We start from the raw sequence: 19,716 nt of genomic DNA, 5'->3' as shown, positions 1-19,716 counted from the left end.
AGGCCTTTATTGGAGAAAATGCTGAGGATCACTTAGTCTTGTTCTTGCTTTTGCTTGGAGGTAGCTGGAAGGGCCGCTCTAGTGCAGTCAATTTGCTGTTGAGTCTTTCCTCGCTGGCCTTGAGCCTCTCCTCTACCAGCTCGTGGAGCTGCCCCAGCTCCTTATTCAGCTGGGTCTTGATATAGGTTCGGAGGATGTGGACCTCGTCTACCGGGGCAGGGGAAAAAAGGGAATGTCAGAGAGATTCTGAGTATGTCTAACCCCAGAAAACCCCTAGAGGATATGCAGGTGGCTATCTTGTTTCAACTTAGGAAATGTTGGCCAGGCAAGATGGCTCATGCCTGTAATCCACCCCTTTAGGCAGGAGGATTGCCTGAGGCCAAGAGTTTGAGACTAGCCTGGGTAACATAGTCATACCTTGTCTCTACAAAAATAAATAAAATTAGCCACGCATAGTGTTGGCATGTTCTGTAGTCCTGAACTACTCAGGAAGATCCCTTGAGCCCAGGAGTTCAAGGTACAGTAAACTATGATCACACCACTGTACTCCAGCTTGGGTGAGTTGAGAGTTTGTCTCTTAAAAAAAAAAGACATAGGCCAGGAGTGATAGCTCACGCCTATAATCTTAGCACTCTGGGAGGCTAAGTGGGTAGATTGCTTCCACCATGCTCACAAGTTCTAGACCAGCCTAAACAAAAATGAGACCCGGTCTCTACTAAAAATAGAAAAACTTAAAAAAACGGAAAAACCAGCTGGGCATCCTGGCAGGCGCTTGTAGTCTGAGGTACTCAGGAGAATGAAGCAGGAGGATCCCTTTAGCCCAGGCGTCCTCAAACTTTTTAAACGGGGCCAATTCACTGTCCCTCAGACCACTGGAGGGCCAGACGATAGTTTAAAAAAAAAAACTATGAACAAATTCCTATGCACGCTGCACATATTTTGAAGTAAAAAAACAAAATGGGAACAAATTCAACACACCACCTCATGTGGCCCACAGGCCGCAGTTTGAGGACCCCTGCTTCAGCCTAAGAGACTAAGGTTGTTGTGAGTTATGATGACACCACAGCGTTCTACCCAGGGTGAGAGTGAGACTCTCAAAAAATAAAAAAGTAAAAAAAATACAGGGCAACACCTGTGGCTCAGTGGGTAGGGCACCAGCCGAGGGTGGTGGGTTTGAACCCGGCCCCAGCCAAAATGCAACAAAAAAATAGCCTGGCGTCGTGGTGGGCGCTGAGTCCCATTTACTCAGAAGGCTGAGGCAAGAGGATTGCCTAAGTCCAAGAGCTGGAGGTTGCTGTAAGCTGTGACACCACGGCATTCTACCAAGGGCAACAAAATGAGACTCTGTCTCAAAAAAACAAAAAATAGGAATTGTCAACCAACCCTTCTGTGAGGAACAATTGGGCAGAGTGGCAATGCTGGTCTTTTTGGATTCAAATTCTCATTGCCATTTAGTAGTTGTATGACCTTAGGCAGGTTATTTAAACCCTCCATGCCTCTGTTTCCTATGTAAAATGTGGATAGTAATGACACCTAGCACATAGTATTGAAAGAGGATTAAATAAATTAATATGTGTAAAATGCTTAAAACAAGGTATGCCTGCTGCACCTATTCCTAATTATGTTATGGCTATTATCATTGGTTTTCTAATTATCTTTCTGGAGCCACCTCTTCTGCTCACCCTGAGCAGCTGGGCTTTAATCTGTTTATCACCTTGGACTTCTGCATAAGGAATCATTTGGAGAAAGGACACTATGACTAAAAACAAAAGGTCTGAAGCCTTTTGTGATCCAGACCCTTCATTTCACCACTTCCTAGAGTCACCAGGCACCCCCACAATCCTTCCCAATCCTCACTTGGCTCTTGCTCTGGCTGTGCCACTGTCTCCAGCTCCTCCTCATGTGGGGTGACTGCCTGCTCCTGCACTTCCTTGCTTTCTTCTTTGTCTGCAAGCCAGAAGCAGGAAAAGGCCTTGGCTCCAACCTCACCCCAGCCCTAGCCCTGGCAGTTTCTTAACCATCTTACCCTCTGGCCAGAGCTTGGGTGACTGTAGCCCCATGTAAGTCAAAGATAGATCCAGCCGCACCTGGGAAAAAAGAAGAGCAGCTGAGAGGAGGGTACCTGAACTGTGGGAAAGGGAGATATGAGGGCTGGCCTCTTGTAGTCCATGGCCCATTACCTGGGGTGTGAAGACATATTTGTAGAGCTTGAAGTGGCGGAAATAGGTGTTGACCACATAGTCTGCCAGGGCCAGCAGCTGTTCCTCTTTAAAGAGGTCAATGCTGAATGGGGGCCGCTGTGGTGATGACTGGGTGTTAGAACACTGACTACCTCCTAAAGCCCTGGCCTTTCCTCCAAGATCCCAAAAGTGTAGGGTAAAGAAGAGCCCAATGCAGCCTTCAGAGGAAGATGAGGGTGATGAGTATGAGAGCACAGGAGATTGAGCTACATCTTGTCTGGGGGAGGGTGAAGTTTTCAGAATGTTCCAGGGGAACTGACCCTGACTCCATGGCAAAAAAGAACACTGGTAAAGTAGCGGTAGCATTCCTCCACGTTGCCCAAGGGGGTTGCTGGTAGGGAAAGCAAGATGCAGCAGTGAGTCCCCCTCTTACTCATTCATTTCACTCATTTAACAGCTATTTATGGAGAATGAGCTTCAGGTGGACAGATGTAGGCTAAGGTCTTGGCTAGCTTCATTAATCCACTCAATAAATATTGAGTACCCACCATATACTATTGTAGGCACTGAACAAGACAAGGTCCTGCCTTTATGAAGCTTTATTTTAGTGAAAGTGACATACAATAAACCAAGAAATATAATTTCAGCCATTGTTTTTTGTTTTTTTTTTTTTTTGCAGTTTTTGGCCGGGGCTGGGTTTGAACCTTCCACCTCCGGCATATGGGGCCGGCACCCTACCACTTTGAGCCACAGGTGCTGCCAATTTCAGCCATTGTTAAACATTATGAAGAAAATTAGATGGAGAGGGAAAGTGAGAGCTATTTTATTAAACACTATGCATATATTTACATATATTATTTCTCATAACATTAGTGCTGTATCCTCAATTTATAGATATGAAAACAAGATTTCAAAGGTAACAACTTGCATGTGATCACGCTTCTAGTAATGACAAAGATTTGAGGTAGTAATCACACTACTGCTTCCCATGGTTACTTAAGCCAGCCCAACCTCCTCCTCTCCCTGGGGCTCAAACCTGGTAGCCAGGTTTCTCCCTCTCACCAACACAAGCCTTGTGAAGATCTTGGAGCAGGGCACAAGCCGTTGATGTCTGCTCCAATGAGAAGCCCTGTTGGCGGCAGAACATGAGTGCGTGGGCAAAGAGGTCCAGGGTGATAGCATCCCGCAGGCTCTGCTCAGGACAGCCTAGCTCTAACAGTTCAGCCAGCACCCTTAGGAGAGACAGAGGAAGAAGTGAGTGACAATGGGAGCCTCCTTTCATCACCACATCTGGCACATGCTTTGGAGCAGGCGTCCTCAAACTTTTTAAACAAGGGGCCAGTTTACTGTCCCTCAGACCGTTAGAGGGCCAGACTATATAGTTAAAAACAACAACAACAAAAAAAAACCATGAACAAATTCCTATGCACACTGCACGTATCTTATTTTGAACTAAAAAAATAAAACGGGAACAAATACAATCACACCGCCTCATGTGGCCCAAGGGCTGCAGTTTGAGGACCTCTGCTTTGGAGTCTGCTATTCCTGGTATTTTCAACCCACCCCCTCAGCCTTCCCCAAAAGCTCTTCTCCCTGCTCAGTCCCTACTTCCTCATCTCCTCAACGTTGGTGGTCTTCTCCAGCCGGTACATGGAATGGATGTCCAAGTACTTCCTGTCACAGAAAAACAAAAAAAGTATCAGTGGTCTTTACACATTAGTCTCATGTCAGGGCTGTGATGGCTAGGGCATCAGGCTGGGAATCAGGAGACCTGAGTTTGAAGCTTGGCTTTTTCATGAACTTGCTGTGAAATCTTAGGGAAATTGCTTACCTATCTGAACATAAATGAACTCTTACGATTCTCTCCATTTATAAAGCCTAAGGTTAGCAATCTTGAGTTCTTTGTTCTGCTACTATCTTGCTGTATTATCTTGGTCAAGTCCCCATTGTGGTCTTCAGTGTCCCCATTTGTACATGATTCCACAGTGGCTATGATATTCGGTTTACACCCTTAGTCTCGAGCTCTCCTCACAGGGCCTCCTCTTTGGACTAGAGAGGCTGGAAAGCTGGCTTCTAGCTACCTTGAATAATTCCATCTTTGGGTCTTAGTCTCATCTATAAATGGGAATGCCCTCGCTATGGGACAGGACAGTGGGGAGGCACCGAAGAAATAATGCAAGTGTGAAGTGTAACTTTCCACAAGTCTCTTCATACTCACCACATGCAGATTCGGGGTCGGGGCAGCGGCGGCTGCGGAGAGAAAGCGGATTGGGGAAGGCAGAGTTGTGTTGTCCCTGACCCGTCGCGAATCTCCAGCGGGCCTGACAAGGACCTATATAACTCGCCATATCATCTCAAGCACTACCTATGAGCAACCCGGGAAGGGCTGTGCTTCGGCAGGCCCTAAGTACTATTCTTAAGCATATTAACAGTCAGGGTCTCACACCCCATTAAAACAATGACTGTGGCGCTGCGCAGGGGAACCCTTTTATATTCATGAGCGGACCAGTCTGTCCCGCCCTCACCGGGAACAAGTTGGTTCCAAGATCTTCATCCACTTCCCTAGAGGCCGATGCCGCGGTTGCCGACTCGGTGCGCACACTTGATTCGGTCCCTGTGGCCATCCTATAAGCTGAGCTGAGCTGCTTCTCCGGTTCCTGCCGCAGTTCGGAGGGCCGTTCAAGCTCCGACTGCACCCTCACTCCCAAGGATTGGCTGGTCTTCTGGCTGATCATTTCGTCGCTCTTCCGTGCCCCGGGTCACCACAGGCTCTGTCCTGCCTCAGGCCTGGGCCAGCGGGTTCTCAGGCAGCAACTGCGAAGGCCTGGCCCTTTAGTCACGCTGCAGCCAATCCAAGCAGCGGAGAGGCTCCGCGCAGCCAATCCGCGGGGCGTCTTCCTCTGTCTCAACAGTGACGGTTGCTAAGGGGGCTTGTGAAAGAAGGAAAGAAGGCAGTGCAGGCGCACGCCAATCAGTGAGAAGAGAACGTGCATACGTAATAAGTTGCGAGTGCCCCCTTGAGTGCCCTCTCTTCAAATTGCTACTAGGAGGCTAGCGCCGCCTTCTGCGCTAGGAAGTGTGGCTGTGCGGTGTCAGTTACCATGGGAACTGTCTACTGGCCAATCACCGAGAGAAGAAGGAGGCGTGCAGGAAGAAATCAGAGAACTCGAGAGGTGGGACCAAGTATTACCAATAAGATCAGGAAATAAGGAAGTTTCGCCACTTCCGGCGCTGCCTTTAGCGCCTGCGCTTTACGCCTGAGAGGCCCGTGACGTCCGGTGGAATGCAAGATGGCGGCACTGGGCTGACCCTGCTGCGGTGAGGGTCCTGGGGCCGGTGGGAGTGGGATCCAGTTGGTGTGTACCCGGCAGGCAGTGTTCGGGACTGTGGAGCGCCAGCCGCGTCCACATCTCTGCTCTCTGTCTTGTGCAGGTGACGGAAGCTCTGTCTTCTCCCGCCTGATACCCCTGGGGACCCTGCGCCGCTCCTCGTCGCAGCAGCCATGTCTGGGCCCGGCAACAAACGCGCCGCTGGCGACGGGGGCTCAGGGCCCCCAGAGAAGAAGCTGAGTCGCGAGGAGAAGACCACAACCACTCTCATAGAGCCCATTCGTCTTGGAGGCATCTCTTCCACGGTCTGTGGGCTCTCACCTTAGCCCTTAGAACTTGTTAGACATAGGTCTGTCTGCTCTGCTCCTCTGACCAAATCCTTACTCCCAGTTCTTCAAACTTAAGGTGTGCTTTACAGAATACTCTGTTGGAAGAAACTGAAAATACGATGTCTGCCTTCCCTTTGTAGATAGGAAAACATCTCAGGAGATGTGTGACTCCTTAAAGACTAAGGAGTTAGAAAGGGTGGGGTAGAAGCAGAACATCAGCTTCCTCACGTGTGCGGGGGTGTCTCAGTCTCTTTAACTTCTGTTAGGAGTCCTTAACCCTTCCAGTTGCTTGCCTTTTCTGTCTCTTTCAGTGATTGGTTTCTGGGCCTTGCTTGATCTTCTCAGTCTCTGTTTCTCTTGGTAGGAGGAGATGGATCTGAAGGTACTGCAGTTCAAGAACAAGAAACTGGCAGAGCGGTTGGAACAGCGACAGGCTTGTGAAGATGAACTCCGAGAACGAATTGAGAAGTTGGAGAAGCGGCAGGCCACAGATGATGCCACACTCCTCATTGTCAATCGCTACTGGGCCCAGGTAGATGCCCTCTGCTTTCCAAGACCTGTCCTTGGTTCAGCTGCCAATCCTTAGATTCCCCTGCTGGGAAAGGAGGATCATGTTGGAAAGTACTAAGGGATTCATAACTTTTTTTTTTTTTTTTGAGACCGAGTCTCACTTTGTCACCCTCAGTAGAATGCTGTGGCATCATAGCTCATAGCAACCTCAAACTCTTGGGCTTAAGTGATTCTCTTGCCTCAGCCTCCCAAGTAGCTGGGACTACAGGCACCTGCCACAATGCCCAGCTATTTTTAGAGATGAGTTCTCACTCTGGCTCAGGCTGGTCTTCAACTTGTGAGCTCAGGCAGTCCACTCGCCCAGGATTTATAACATTTTTAATGGTTTCTCTTTTCAGCTAGATGAAACTGTGGAAGCCCTTCTTCGATGCCATGAGAGCCAGGGAGAGCTGTCTTCAGGGACACAGGCACCTGAGACCCAGGAGGTATCGACACGTGATGGGATCCCTCTTACAGAGCCAGGGACATCAGAGCTGAGGGGTAAGATCACAACCCTAGAGTGAGGGGAGCTTAAGTTCTGGGAAAAGTCCTGGGGAGAAAAATACGTTGATATTGGGCACCTAAATTTCCCACGTTACTCTACCCCTACTGTGTCTGTTCATCCCCCCGCCGCCAGTTGATTTCTTGTTTGGGTGGCAAAGTACACTGAGTAAGGATACTGGCTTTGGAATATGCCTAACTTGGTTCATAGTGCAAATTATATTTTATACCCATTTTGTTCAAGGAAGTATTACTATTGAATGTTAACTGTGTATTTGACACCATTCTAGATTCAGAGGAATCAGAGACAAGCATTAAAAAATGTTGTTCCTGGGCGGTGCCTGTGGCTCAGTTGGTAGGGCGCCGGCCCCATATACCGAGGGTGGGGGGTTCAAACTCAGCCCCGGCTGAACTGCAACCAAAAAATAGCTGGGCGTTGTGGCGGACGCCTGTAGTCCCAGCTACCTGGGAGGCTGAGGCAGGAGAATCGCTTAAGCCCAGGAGTTGGAGGTTGCTGTGAGCTGTGTGATGCCATCGAGGGCCATAAAGTGAGACTCTGTCTCTACAAAAAAAAAAAATGTTGTTCCTAAATGATTATAAACCATAATAAGTCAAAAGTGTTTGAAAGGGAAGAAATGCGTATGCAGGCACGTATGTGTAGTTCTAATTCAGACTGGGAAGGTAAAGGAGGTTTCCCTGAGAAATTGATATGGCAGCTCTGTAGCCTTGTGGAAATTACCTCCCTGAACTTCAGTTTTCTCACTTTCAAGATGGGGCTAACAATCCACCAAAGGTTGTGTTGATTAAGCCATGAATGTGGAAGAGTTAAGCCGGAAACTTGGTAACTGCTGCTGTTATCCTCATGAGGATCTATCTGTCCATCCCTCCCAGAGCCTCTGCCAATGCAGCTGCGGCCCCCACTCAGTGAGCCAGCCTTGGCTTTTGTGGTAGCACTGGGTGCCAGCAGCAGCGAGGAAGTAGAGCTACAGCTGCAAGGCCGTATGGAATTCTCCAAGGCAGCTGTGTCCCGTGTGGTAGAGGTCTCAGACCGCCTTCAACGCCGGGTGGAAGAACTCTGTCAGCGAGTATATAGCCGAGGTTGGTTCTTTGTACATTTACCCCAGGGTTGCCTGTCTCCGTCTGCATCACTATGGTACCACCTCCCCATCCCGCTAATTCCCTGCACTCATAGACAGCCAGAATTCCCCAAGGAAAAGTTCAGCCATGTTCTTGGGGAGTGGGTTAGGCTATAGGTGGGGGTTTGATTCCTGGCGTTGAATTCTAGGAAGATGAGTTAGACAAGTTACTGATGTTAGTATGGCCTCCCCCTTCTAGCTAGGGACCAGTCTGGAGCACTTTTTGCAAGTAGCTGATCCACAAGGTATAGTAGCAAGTGCTTAGTCTTTTCAGGTTGACAGGCTTCTCCCAGTTTCAGTTTTGCTACTATACCCTGGTCTTTATGGGCACATGGTTCCCCTCTCTTCCTCTGTAGAGTGGGATAAAAATTGGCTTTGCCATGAGAAATTGACAAAAGAGCTGGTGGATCACAGTGGGCACATAACAGACTCCAGAATGAGTTAGACTTTGTGCCATTGTCCTGAGCTTGCCTCTTAACCTGAGCCCTGCCTTCTCAGGGGACAATGAGCCCCTCAGTGAGGTGGCTCGAGCACGCACCCGGGAGTTGGGCCGTGAGAACCGGCGGTTGCAGGATTTGGCCACTCAGCTACAGGAGAAGCATCACCGCATCTCATTGGAGGTAGGAGTCAAGGGCTTTGGAGGTGGGATTATAACCAGGGCAAAGTTTGGATTAGATAGGTGCCCAAGGATCTCAGGGAATCAAGTCCTCCATTAGAGCATCTGTTTCCTCCATTTCTCCCAGTACTCTGAGCTCCAGGATAAAGTGACATCAGCAGAGACAAAGGTGCTGGAGATGGAGACAACTGTGGAAGACCTGCAGTGGGACATTGAGAAGTTGCGCAAACGGGAGCAAAAGCTTAATAAACACCTGGCAGAAGCCTTAGAGCAGGTAGGGTTAGGGTTCTGGGGCAGATAGAACCAGAGCTGGGTACTCAGGGTCTTCATTTCTCCCCTTTATATTCATCAACTATTTTCTCTCTGCAGCTTAACTCTGGCTACTATGTCTCTGGGAGCTCCTCAGGCTTCCAGGGGGGCCAGATCACCCTCAGCATGCAGAAGGTAAGCAGCATCATTCCCTCCTGTAACCTTTTCTCTCTTGTACCCTTGACATTCTCCTCAAGGTGAAGTATAAACATCCACTTTGGAGGCTTTTCCCTGTCACTCTTGCTGTTCTTTTCTTGTTTAATAAATAATTTCTGAACACTGAGTGCTAAGTACTAGGTATATTTGAAAAAACTAAATAGACCAAAACCAAAGGTTCTCTTGAGCTTAGGTTCTAGTTGGAACAGAAAAATAAAATAGTACATTAGTTGGTTATGAGTACCACAAAGAAGCACAAAAGAGAATTAAATGGGAGTACGTTAGACTTGATTGGCATTCAGGGGGTCCCTCTGCCCAGTTTTTCCTTATTGTATCTTAAGGCCTTCCAGAAATGCTTCCCTGACTCCCTCTTAGTTAAGAATCTTAGGTCCTGGCTCTGCACCAATAGCTCAAGCGGCTAAGGCACCAGCCACGTAACACCAGAGCTGGCAGGCTCAAATCCAGCCCTGGCCCACTAAACAACAATGACAACTAAACCAAAAAATAGCCAGGCGTTGTGGCGGGCACCTGTAATCCCAGCTACTTGGGAAGCTGAGGCAAGAGAATTGCTTAAGCCCAAGAGTTTGCGGTTGCTGTGGGCTGTAATGCCATGGTATTCTACCCGGGGTGACAGCTCGACAGCTTGAGACTGTCTCAAAAAAAAAAAAAAAAGAATCTTAGGCCCTCCTAGTACTCTGGGAGGCTGAGGCTGGTGATTGCCTGAGCTCACAGATTCAAGACAGCCTGAGCAAGAGCGAGACGCCACCTCTCAAAAATAGCTGGGTGTTGTGGCCAGCGCCTATAGTCCCAGCTATTTGGGAAGCTAAAGCAAGAAGATTGAGGAGAGTCTGAGGTTGCCGTGAATTATGACGCCACAGCACTCTACCAAGGGCGGCAAAGTAAGACTCTGTTTCAAAAAAAAAGAATCTTAGATGCCAGCACTGACCATGTAATATTGAATTTTCTCCCACTTGCCTGGGAAGCCTTAGGAAAGCCCTTGGTTTGAGGCTTCAGAATCGATCACTGCCCTACAGAGGAGAGCTTAGGTGGAATATATGGTGGGAACGTAAAGGAAGCATGCCTTGGACTGGGCCCAGCCTACCATGGCACTTCCCACTTGTTAGTTTGAGATGCTGAATGCAGAGTTGGAAGAAAATCAGGAATTGGCCAACAGCCGCATGGCAGAACTGGAGAAGCTGCAGGCCGAACTTCAGGGTGCTGTGCGGACTAATGAGCGCCTCAAGGTGGGCTGCGTTTGGGGCTAAGAAGGCCTTCACCTGCAGCAAGGGGCTGAGCTTAGAATTCTCTTGCTAAACCCTTTTTGGCATCCCCACCCCTAGGTGGCCTTACGCAGCCTTCCTGAGGAGGTGGTGCGGGAGACAGGAGAGTACCGCATGCTGCAGGCCCAGTTCTCACTCCTCTACAACGAGTCTCTGCAAGTAAAGACCCAGCTGGACGAGGCTCGGGGGCTGCTGCTGGCGACCAAGAACTCCCATCTGAGACACATTGAGCACATGGAGGTATGGCCCTGGAACTGGAGGCAGGAGCATACCCTTAGTGTTAAGGTATTCCTGGGCTTTGGAGGCCCTGTGTGCCCGCCAGGTGTCCCTTGGGATTAGATTCTTCCTAAGATATTGAGTCCTATGGTGGGGATGGAGGGTTTGGGTGGATCCTTAATACCTCAACCCACAGAGTGACGAGCTAGGGCTGCAGAAGAAACTGCGCACAGAGGTAATTCAGCTGGAGGACACGCTGGCGCAGGTACGCAAGGAGTACGAGATGCTGCGCATTGAGTTTGAGCAGAACCTGGCAGCCAACGAGCAGGCAGGTATGTGGTAAGGATAGGGTGGAGGATGGGTCCTTATCTGGGTGTGTCAGGCCCTGGTGTGGAGCTGCTATTGATCCAGATGCAGGAGATAAAGCCTCTTTCACAGAGCCTTAGCTCCCTGTGGAAATCAAAGTGCATTGCTATGATAGTCATAGCCCGCTGAAGTAGCCAATTAACTAACATAGGCACAACCAGAATGATGTGAGCTGTCAGTTTCATCTGTGGTTTTCTGGCCTTTCAGTGTCTCTCTCCTTGAGGTATTCATTTTACGAAGATTTGCTGACTACTACCTGTGAGCCAGGTTCTGTTCTGATCTTTGAGGTTATATCAGTGATCAAAGAATTCCTGCCATGTGGAACAACATTTTAGGAAGGGAATATAAACAATAAGGGAAAAAATAAGAACATGTATGTTAGACTCTTAGATAGTGACAAATATACTAAGAAAAGTAAAGCAAGAAAGGGAGATTAGGAAGTAGTAGGAAAAAGGGTATTGTAGTTTTGGATGTATGAGATGCTATGAATTGAAATCAGGGAAATACAAATTTTTTTTTTTTTGAGATGGAGTCTCACTATGTCGTCTTTGGTACAGTGCTGTTATGTGACAGCTAACAGTAACCTCAAACTCTTGGACTTAAGCGATTCTCTTGCCTCAGTCTCCCAAGTAGCTGAGACTACAGGCACCCGCCACAACGCCTGGCTATTTTTTGGTTGCAGTTGTCATTTAGCTGGCCCAGGCTGGGTTCGTAACCATTGTGCTATGGGCGCCAAGCCCAGGGAAGTATAATTAACAAAGTGACATTTAAGAATCTAAAAGAGCACTTGGGAGGCTGAGGCAGGTGGATTGCCTGAGCTCATGGGTTCGAGGCTAACCTGAGCAAGAGCGAGACCCCATCTCTAAAAAGATAGCCGGGCACTGTGGCAGGCTCCTGTAGTCCCAACTATGTGGGAGGCGGAGGCAAGAGAATCTGTTGAATCCAAGAGTTTGAGGTTGCCGTGAGCTAAGATTCTTTGGTACTCTACCAAGGGTGACCAAGTAGGCTCTGTCAAAAAAAAAAAAAAATCTAAAAGATGTTGATGGATTTTTAGCTTTTTATGAATGTTATAGTTACCTGTTCCGTTAAAGGAAATTTGGATGTATTGACATAAAAGATTTCATTAGCAGGGTGGCGCCTATGGCTCAAAAGAGTAGGGCGCTGGCCCCATATGCCGGAGGTGGCAGGTTCAAACCCAGCCCCGGCCAAAAACTGCCAAAAAAAATTTTTTTATTAGCAAAAATAATACAAATAGACAGTGTCAAATCACTTTTGAGTCAGTTTATCTTGAGTCTGCATTAACTTTGATGAGGTCGTACTCAGCATGAGGCCTCAGTTTTCCCCTCCTGCATAATGGAAATAATAGCTCCTGCTTAGGGGTTGGAGCCCCAACCCAGGTACTAACTAGTTCTTGCATCCTTACTATCTGACACTTCCTAGGGCCCATTAACCGTGAGATGCGCCACCTAATTAGTAGTCTCCAAAATCACAACCATCAGCTGAAGGGGGATGCTCAGCGATATAAGCGGAAGCTTCGAGAAGTGCAGGCTGAGATTGGCAAGGTGAGAAGACTTCCTGGGAAAAGCCTTGGCTATATTCTTGTGAGCACGGTCTTACCTCATCACTGTTCCTTTCTGCTTTGCAGCTCCGAGCCCAGGCTAGTGGCTCTACCCACTCCATCCCCAACCTGGGGCACTCAGAGGACTCTAGCCTCAGTGCCTCAGCCCCAGGGAAAGAGGAGGGTGGGCCAGGCCCTGCTGGTACCACTGACAGCAGAAAGGAGGTGGCTTTAATGCCTTGTGCCACTACTCCATCCTCAGTGAAAAAGGAGGACCTGGTCCCCTCTGAAGAGGATACCCAGGCTTTAACCCCTGGTGCCCAGGGCCCTTCCTCCCGGGGCCGAGAACCTGAAGTTAGGCCCAAGCGGGAGCTTCGGGAACGAGAAGGACCTGGCCTGGGACCCCCACCTGTAGCCTCAACTCTCTCAAGGGCTGATCGAGAGAAAGCCAAGGTGGAAGAAGCCAAGAGGAAAGAGTCAGAACTCCTCAAGGGTCTCCGAGCAGAGCTCAAGTGAGAACCTGTTCCTCTCTTCTTCCTACTCTTGCCAGATGACCTCCAGCCTTACTTACCAAGACTTCCTCCTGTACTCTTTTCCAGGAAGGCCCAGGAAAGCCAGAAGGAGATGAAGTTGCTGCTGGATATGTATAAGTCTGCACCCAAGGAGCAGCGGGATAAGGTGCAGCTCATGGCAGCAGAACGCAAGGCCAAGGCTGAGGTGAGGGCAGCTGGGGCTTGTGGGGCATGCAGAGAAGCTGCCCTGGGGGATTCTGACCAGAACAGAGGCCTAGGTCAGGAGGGAGCAGTGAAAGAGAGCTCCCTCCTTGTGGCTTTAGGTTGATGATCTACGGAGCCGCATCCGGGAATTGGAGGAGAGGGATCGAAGGGAGAGCAAGAAGATTGCAGATGAAGATGCCCTGAGGCGCATTCGTCAGGCAGAGGAACAGATAGAACACCTACAGCGCAAGTTGGGTGCCACCAAGCAGGTTCGACCCTGTTTTGATCTCTTTGTTTCTGAGTACACTGTTGGGTGCCTCCGGCAGATTTGACTTCTAAATAGCCTTGTTCACTCTGTGGTTCTTTGAAATGCCTTTGAAATGCACACATTTTTCTGTGGTTCTCATGTTCATCTACCACATTTCATCTTGTTTCTGCCCACTTGCTGCAGGAGGAGGAGGCTTTGTTGTCAGAGATGGATGTGACAGGTCAGGCTTTTGAAGATATGCAGGAACAGAATGGGCGGCTGCTACAGCAGTTGCGGGAAAAGGACGATGCTAACTTTAAGCTGATGTCAGAGCGGATCAAGGCCAACCAGATTCACAAGCTACTTCGGGAGGAGAAGGATGAGCTAGGCGAGCAGGTTCTTGGCCTCAAGTCCCAGGTAAGGCCGTTCCTGGCATGCAGGGTGAAGCTGGAGCAGCAGGGTCTCCCAAGCACTGAGTTGTCCCCCATGCTCAGGTGGATGCCCAGCTGCTGACTGTGCAGAAGCTGGAGGAAAAGGAGCGGGCCTTGCAGGGCAGCCTCGGGGGTGTGGAGAAGGAGCTGACACTGCGCAGTCAAGCCCTGGAGCTGAACAAGAGGAAGGTGAGTGGCAGCACCCGTAGCTCAGTGGGTAGGGCGCAGGCCACATAACACCCAGCTGGTGGGTTCAAACCCAACCTGGGCCAGCTAAAACAACAATGACAACAACAACAAAAACAAAAATTAGCCAGGCGTCATGGCGGGCGCCTGTAGTCACAGCTACTTGGAAGGCTGAGGCAAGAGAATTGCTTAAGTCCAAGAGTTTGAGGTTGCTGTGAGCTGTGTTGCCACGGCATTCTACCCAGGGCAATAGCTTGAGACTTTGTCTCACAATAAATAAATAAAAATAAGAGGAAAGTGAGGCCAATAAATAAATAAATAGATAGATAAGATAGATAGATAGGAAGGAAAGTGAGGCCAGACCTGAGGGCAGTGTGCCTGAGGCTACTGTGGATGGTCTGGGGCTCTGCCCAACTCTGCTTCTGCTTGCAGAACAGTTTGTATTTGTTGACCGTTTACTATGTGCCAGACCTAGTCTCATAATAATCTTACCAAGATGGTTTTTGTGTTTATAAGTAAGGACACTGAGGCTTAGGGAGGTCACTTGACTTGCTTAAGAAAGAGTGATGGTAGGATTTGAGTCCAAGTCTTCTTGGCTCCAGTACCCCCATCCTTATTGGCTATAAAATGGGGATGATGGTCCCTGTCAGTTTATTAAATATCAGTATAATCTAGCTTATGACAAAGCTTAAGTTTAATATCGATTTTCATCTTATTTCCCACAAAGTGCTGTTTTCTTCTCCAGTTAGTTAATTCATTCATTTGAGTAGTATTTTTTATGCCCCTGATGTGTACTAGGCCTTGTGCTGATCGCTGTGGAGACAAGAGGATCCCTTCCTTCTAGCCATGGCTGGAAGAGGCAGAACAAACCAGTAATGCCACAAATAAAATAGTGTGAAAACAGATTTCAGTGAGTCTTACGAAGGAAACTAAGGTTCTGTGAAAGAAAAACAAGGGATGGCCGGGTATGGTGGTGCACACCTGTAATCCTAGCACTCTGGGAGGCCAAGGCAAGAAGATCCTTGCGCTTAGTACTTTGAGACCACCCCGAGCAAGAGTGAGACCATGTCGCTACTAAAAATAGAAAAATAAGCCAGGTATTGTGGTGGGCAGCTATTGTCCCAGCTACTTGGGAGGCTGAAGCAGGATTGCTTGAACCCAGGAGTTTGAGATTGCTATAAGCTAGTCTGATGCCATAGCACTCTACCCAGGGTGACAGAGTGAGACTGTGTCAAAAAAATAAAAAAAACAGGTATACCTCTTGGTAGGTGACATTTTTGCTGAGACCTGGGGGAATTGTTTGTGTGTTAAGGGAGGAGCAAAGAGAAGAACCCAAGGAAAGCTCAAAAACCAGAGAGAGCATTGTGCAGGTGAGGAACTTGAGAGGGGGAATGTTGAAAGGAATAAGTGATAAAGGGCAGGAGGTGAAACCAGCTTAGTGTAGATAGCGCTGGAACCTTTGACACATCATCACTGGACTAAGTAAGGTTCCATGTGCCTGGACTAAGTAAGGTTCCCCAGACTCAGACCAACAGTGCCCCTCCCTGTCCCACCCACCTCAGGCTGTTGAAGCGGCCCAACTGGCTGAGGACCTAAAGGTGCAGCTGGAGCATGTACAGACTCGGCTTCGAGAGATTCAGCCCTGCCTGGCAGAGAGCAGAGCTGCTCGTGAGAAAGAGAGCTTCAATCTCAAGAGGGCTCAGGTGTGTGCAGGGATAGGGTGGATTTGGGTTATGGACATGGCCTTGGGGGCATCCCTTGCACTTAGCCTAGCCTCTCCTGCCCCAGGAGGACATCTCACGGCTTCGACGCAAGCTGGAGAAACAAAGGAAGGTGGAAGTTTATGCAGATGCTGATGAAATCCTCCAGGAAGAGATCAAGGAATACAAGGTGGGGCCCAGGGGCTGAGTTGTACCCCATTAACCTAGGAATATTAAATGAGGTATTGGTGAGAGCTGTAGTGGGTAGTCATGGGACCCTGGAAATAAGGTAGGACAGCAAAAAGTGGTCAGAACACTAGTTGTAGAGTCAGACCTGATTATTTATTCTACACACACCACGTGCCTGGCATAGTGCCTGCACAGATGTGAGGTGGGAGGGCAGAGTTAGACATGGTCTCTGACCTTTTCAAAATGACTATCACTTGGGGTAGGCAGCCAAATAATTCTCTCATTCCAGATGAGTTATGTGATGGCAGAGGCCAGGGAGACTTTGGGAATTCAGGGAAGGCTCTGAAACTAGTCTGTGGAGGGATGGGGTGCTTAACAGGCTTCCTGGAAGGAATATCCCTCAAGGCAGACTGAAGATGGAGACAGGCTTGGCCATGAGGAATGGGATGAGTGGGTCTGGGCAAAGGGAAAGGAGGATGTGGAGGCTCTGATTTGGGGAGTGTGCTGGAAGGACAGTGAGGTGGACATTGTTGGTGTAGGGAGTGTGGAGAGGATGGACATTGTCATATCTTGAAGGAGGTAGGAAGCCAGGTTGAGAAGCTCAGCTCATCCTATTGGCAGTGTGGAGATGCTGAAGGTTTTTAAACAGGAGAATATTGTGGTCAGATTTGCTGTTGGATTGGAGCTGAGGTAAAAGCTAGAGGCAAGGAAATTTTTAAGCTATTGCAGTCATTGAGGCAAAACTGGTATTTTGCTGGTTTAAGGTATTGGAGACAAGTGGGTAAGTTGAGATATTTTGTCTTTTTTTTTTTGAGATAGAGTCTTACTTTGGTCGTCCTCAGTATAGTGGCATGGTGTCAACAGTTAACAGCAGCCTCAAATTCTTGGGCTTAGGCAATCCTTTTGCTTCAGCCTCCACCGGAGTAGCTGAGACTACAGGCACCAGCCACTATACCTGGCTAGTTGTTTTTTCTATTTTCAGTACAAACTAGGTCTCGCTATTGCTCAGGCTGGTCTTGAACTCCTGAGTTCAAGCAATTCACTCGCCTCAGTCTTCCAGAGTGCTAGGCTTACAGGTGTGAGCCACCACACATGGCCTTTTCAGGAGATGTTTTGGAGGCAGAATTGCTTGGACTCAGAAATGGATCAAATGCAGGGAAGGAGGGATCAGGAACTAGGACCTGGGATCTTGGTTTGAGAAACTAGGTGCGTTAGGAGTGCCAGGAGCAGCTTTTGGTGGATAGTGTTGAATGATACTAAGAGGGAGGCTGTCTGGGAAGGTACTTGAGGCAGAAGACTTGCGAGTGTCAATAAAGGCAGAGGTGGAAGCCACAGGGATGGTCTGTGGCATAAGAAGGGACAGGTTCTTAGCCGGGCGTTGTGGCGGGCGCCTGTAGTCCCAGCTACTTGGGAGGCTGAGGCAAGAGAATTGCTTAAGCCCAGGAGTTGGAGGTTGCTGTGAGCTGTGTGAGGCCACGGCACTCTACCGAGGGCCATAAAGTGAGACTCTGTCTCTACAAAAAAAAAAAAAAAAAGAAGGGACAGGTTCTTCTTCTTTAGGAACGTCAGAGTTTAAGTGACAAGCAGAGGAAGAGGAGCCTGTGGGTTGCGGGGAAGGAGAGTGATACTGAAGTTGATTAGGAAGAGTACAAGTGAACAGGCTTGGACTTGGCAGTATTGGTGAGAATAGTCCTTGTGCAAGGGTGAGGGTGGAGGTCAGATTACTTGTATTCTTCACCCACTGGAGTGAGGAAGGGATGTGGGTGAATAGTCAGACAACCTTTGAAGAAATTGGGCCCTGGGCAGTGCCTATGGCTCAAAGGAGTAGGGCGCTGGCCCCATATACCGGAGGTGGCAGGTTCAAACCCAGCCCCAGCCAAAAACTGCAAAAAAAAGAAAGAAAGAAAGAAAAGAAATTGGGCCCTGAAGGGCAGAGGTAGCTGGAGACTGCCCTGGAATAAAGAAGAGACAGACTTAGGAGCTTGTTCGTGCGTTGGGTAGGGTTCTGAGAGAGAGGCAAGAGGAGTGTTGGGAGGTTGCTGAGGGGCAGGCTGGGCTGGGATTTCAGGCATTTCCAGAGAGGAATGTTGGAATGCTGAGCTGAGGCAATTTCTGTCTGTAGTTGGAGATGAAACCCTCCTGATGACAGATAGGAGGTCTCAGCCTAAAATAGGACCACAGTAGGGTCTCTGGGTAGCACCAGGAGTGGGCCCAGTTGAGGGTAAAGATAGCAGATTTCTAGTGGTGTTGCCCATCCCCAGCTTTGACATAGTAAGTACAGATGAAGCAAAAATAGACAGGACTGGGGTTTGTACCAAACAAGACCAGTGGGACTAGAGATGAAGCCTCAGGGCAAAAGAATCCAGGCTGGGCTGGTGGGTCCTTATCCCTGAGAGGAGGAGACACAGAATGGCTGACATTGCCTAGGATAGAATCTGGACTTTTGCTTTCTAGTTTGAAACCTTGGTCCCTGAGCTTCAGTTTCCTCATTCATAGAGTTGCTTGTCCCAATTTCCCGTGGTTATGGTGAGGATTAGATTCTGTCTGTTGTGTGGGCTTAGCTGGACGGTGGTCCAGCTGGACCTCCTGCTGTCAGTTTGGAGTGTGGGCATGATCAGAATTGTTCCCAAGCTGATGCCTTTGCCTGACCCAGGCGCGGTTGACCTGCCCCTGCTGTAACACACGCAAGAAGGATGCAGTCCTTACCAAGTGCTTCCACGTTTTCTGCTTCGAGTGCGTGCGAGGCCGATATGAGGCCCGCCAAAGGAAGTGCCCCAAGTGCAACGCAGCCTTTGGTGCCCACGACTTCCACCGTATCTACATCAGCTGAACCTGAGACTCAGGAAACTTTGGAATATCCATGGATCCTGGGGGATGTGCCCCCAGCCCCTTCCCCACCCCAGTTCCAGTAGCCCCATCCTCTATTCCAGACCCCAGGGGCCCAGTCCCTGCCCAACTAGTTCGTTTGGGGGCCCTGGTGCATGCTAGTGGGAGTGGACTAGCCAAGTTCAGTTCATCTTTTCCTGAAGGTCTGAGCTGAAGCCAGGAGGTACTGCCCTACAGGAGAGGTCTGTTGGGAAAGGCCTGAGAGGCCCAGAGCACTCAACTGAGCTTCCTAGAAGCTGGCCCTATCCTTTCTGTTTCCACAGAGCCATCCTAGCTCTAAGGGGGAAATTCCCCAGGCTGTGACCTACTGTCTTAGAGGCGCACTACCTGTCTAGACACTCATAAGTGAGGACAGGGGTGAGCCATGACCTCAAGGCTTTGCTTGAGACTGGGCCCTGGGGAGATCTTAACCAGTCACCCTGCTGACATGGGCAGGGCTTCTGTCCTATGGAGTTCCTTGGACACTTCTGTCTGGCTTTTGTGCCAAGGGCTGAAGGAGGGCACCACCTGCTTCCTCTGGGAAGCTCTAAGGTTGCAGTCACGGCCCTTACCTTGGGAGTGCTGAACCAAGATCATCAGTTTCTATTCTAATCAGGCCCCTCCCTAATCTCTTCTCTCTCAACCCCACTTGCCCTCACCTCTTGTTTCCCAAGGCTCCACTGAGTCTCTGGCCCCAACCCTGCTTTCATCCTGGTAGCTTTAACTACTGTGGAGGTGGAACTTCCCCAGGAGGGGAAGGGACAGTCAGGCCTCAGCTGCTGGGCCAACTTCCAATCATTCCAGGTAGAAGAACTTCACCCATCACCCTGTAACTGAGCCTGTGCCCCTGATGCTTC

The 19,716-nt window shown here is 49.2% G+C and overlaps 2 protein-coding genes across 5 annotated transcripts; one reads left to right on the top strand and one right to left on the bottom strand.

The window, feature by feature from the left end:
• Nucleotides 1-19: 19 nt before the first annotated feature.
• Nucleotides 20-5,029, bottom strand: CFAP119 (cilia and flagella associated protein 119). Of its 4 annotated transcripts, XM_053555121.1 has the most exons (9): nucleotides 4,706-5,028; nucleotides 4,399-4,430; nucleotides 3,789-3,854; nucleotides 3,243-3,412; nucleotides 2,501-2,571; nucleotides 2,181-2,297; nucleotides 2,027-2,087; nucleotides 1,858-1,947; nucleotides 20-207 (listed from the first exon to the last, which is right to left on the bottom strand). In XM_053555121.1, the coding sequence occupies exons 1-9, from the start codon at nucleotides 4,913-4,915 to the stop codon at nucleotides 29-31; spliced, it is 996 nt and encodes a 331-aa protein (XP_053411096.1). In that variant the 5' UTR covers nucleotides 4,916-5,028; the 3' UTR covers nucleotides 20-28. The 4 variants fall into 4 exon arrangements, with proteins under 4 accessions (XP_053411096.1, XP_053411097.1, XP_053411093.1 ...); XM_053555122.1 differs by lacking the exon at nucleotides 1,858-1,947 and having other exon boundaries at nucleotides 4,706-5,029; XM_053555118.1 differs by having other exon boundaries at nucleotides 2,027-2,297; nucleotides 4,706-5,027.
• A 374-nt stretch (nucleotides 5,030-5,403) lies between these two features.
• On the top strand, nucleotides 5,404-19,002 carry RNF40 (ring finger protein 40). Its single transcript, XM_053555026.1, has 20 exons — nucleotides 5,404-5,498; nucleotides 5,613-5,814; nucleotides 6,203-6,370; nucleotides 6,747-6,888; nucleotides 7,780-7,986; nucleotides 8,523-8,644; nucleotides 8,768-8,914; nucleotides 9,010-9,084; nucleotides 10,230-10,349; nucleotides 10,446-10,625; nucleotides 10,798-10,933; nucleotides 12,408-12,529; nucleotides 12,613-13,037; nucleotides 13,125-13,242; nucleotides 13,361-13,510; nucleotides 13,693-13,905; nucleotides 13,983-14,108; nucleotides 15,668-15,808; nucleotides 15,894-15,995; nucleotides 18,648-19,002. Exons 2-20 carry the CDS (start codon nucleotides 5,683-5,685, stop codon nucleotides 18,822-18,824), a joined length of 3,003 nt encoding a protein of 1,000 aa, XP_053411001.1. The 5' UTR covers nucleotides 5,404-5,498; nucleotides 5,613-5,682; the 3' UTR covers nucleotides 18,825-19,002.
• Nucleotides 19,003-19,716: the final 714 nt, after the last annotated feature.

This window comes from Nycticebus coucang, chromosome 12, assembly GCF_027406575.1.
Source record: "Nycticebus coucang isolate mNycCou1 chromosome 12, mNycCou1.pri, whole genome shotgun sequence".
NCBI classification, from domain to species: Eukaryota; Metazoa; Chordata; class Mammalia; order Primates; family Lorisidae; genus Nycticebus; species Nycticebus coucang.
Note: the sequence above shows the minus strand (reverse complement) of the source record. Positions and strands in the feature narration are given on the sequence as shown.

Coding starts and splice junctions, on each gene's coding strand:
- RNF40 (XM_053555026.1), top strand. CDS start 5,683: ATGTCTGGGCCCGGCAACAAACGCGCCGCTGGCGACGGGGGCTCAGGG. Junction 6,371..6,746: donor TCAATCGCTACTGGGCCCAG/GTAGATGCCCTC, acceptor TTCTCTTTTCAG/CTAGATGAAACTGTGGAAGC. Junction 13,511..13,692: donor AGTTGGGTGCCACCAAGCAG/GTTCGACCCTGT, acceptor CACTTGCTGCAG/GAGGAGGAGGCTTTGTTGTC.
- CFAP119 (XM_053555118.1), bottom strand. CDS start 4,915: ATGATCAGCCAGAAGACCAGCCAATCCTTGGGAGTGAGGGTGCAGTCG. Junction 3,855..4,398: donor CGACCCCGAATCTGCATGTG/GTGAGTATGAAG, acceptor TTTCTGTGACAG/GAAGTACTTGGACATCCATT. Junction 2,572..3,242: donor TCTTCACAAGGCTTGTGTTG/GTGAGAGGGAGA, acceptor TTTCCCTACCAG/CAACCCCCTTGGGCAACGTG.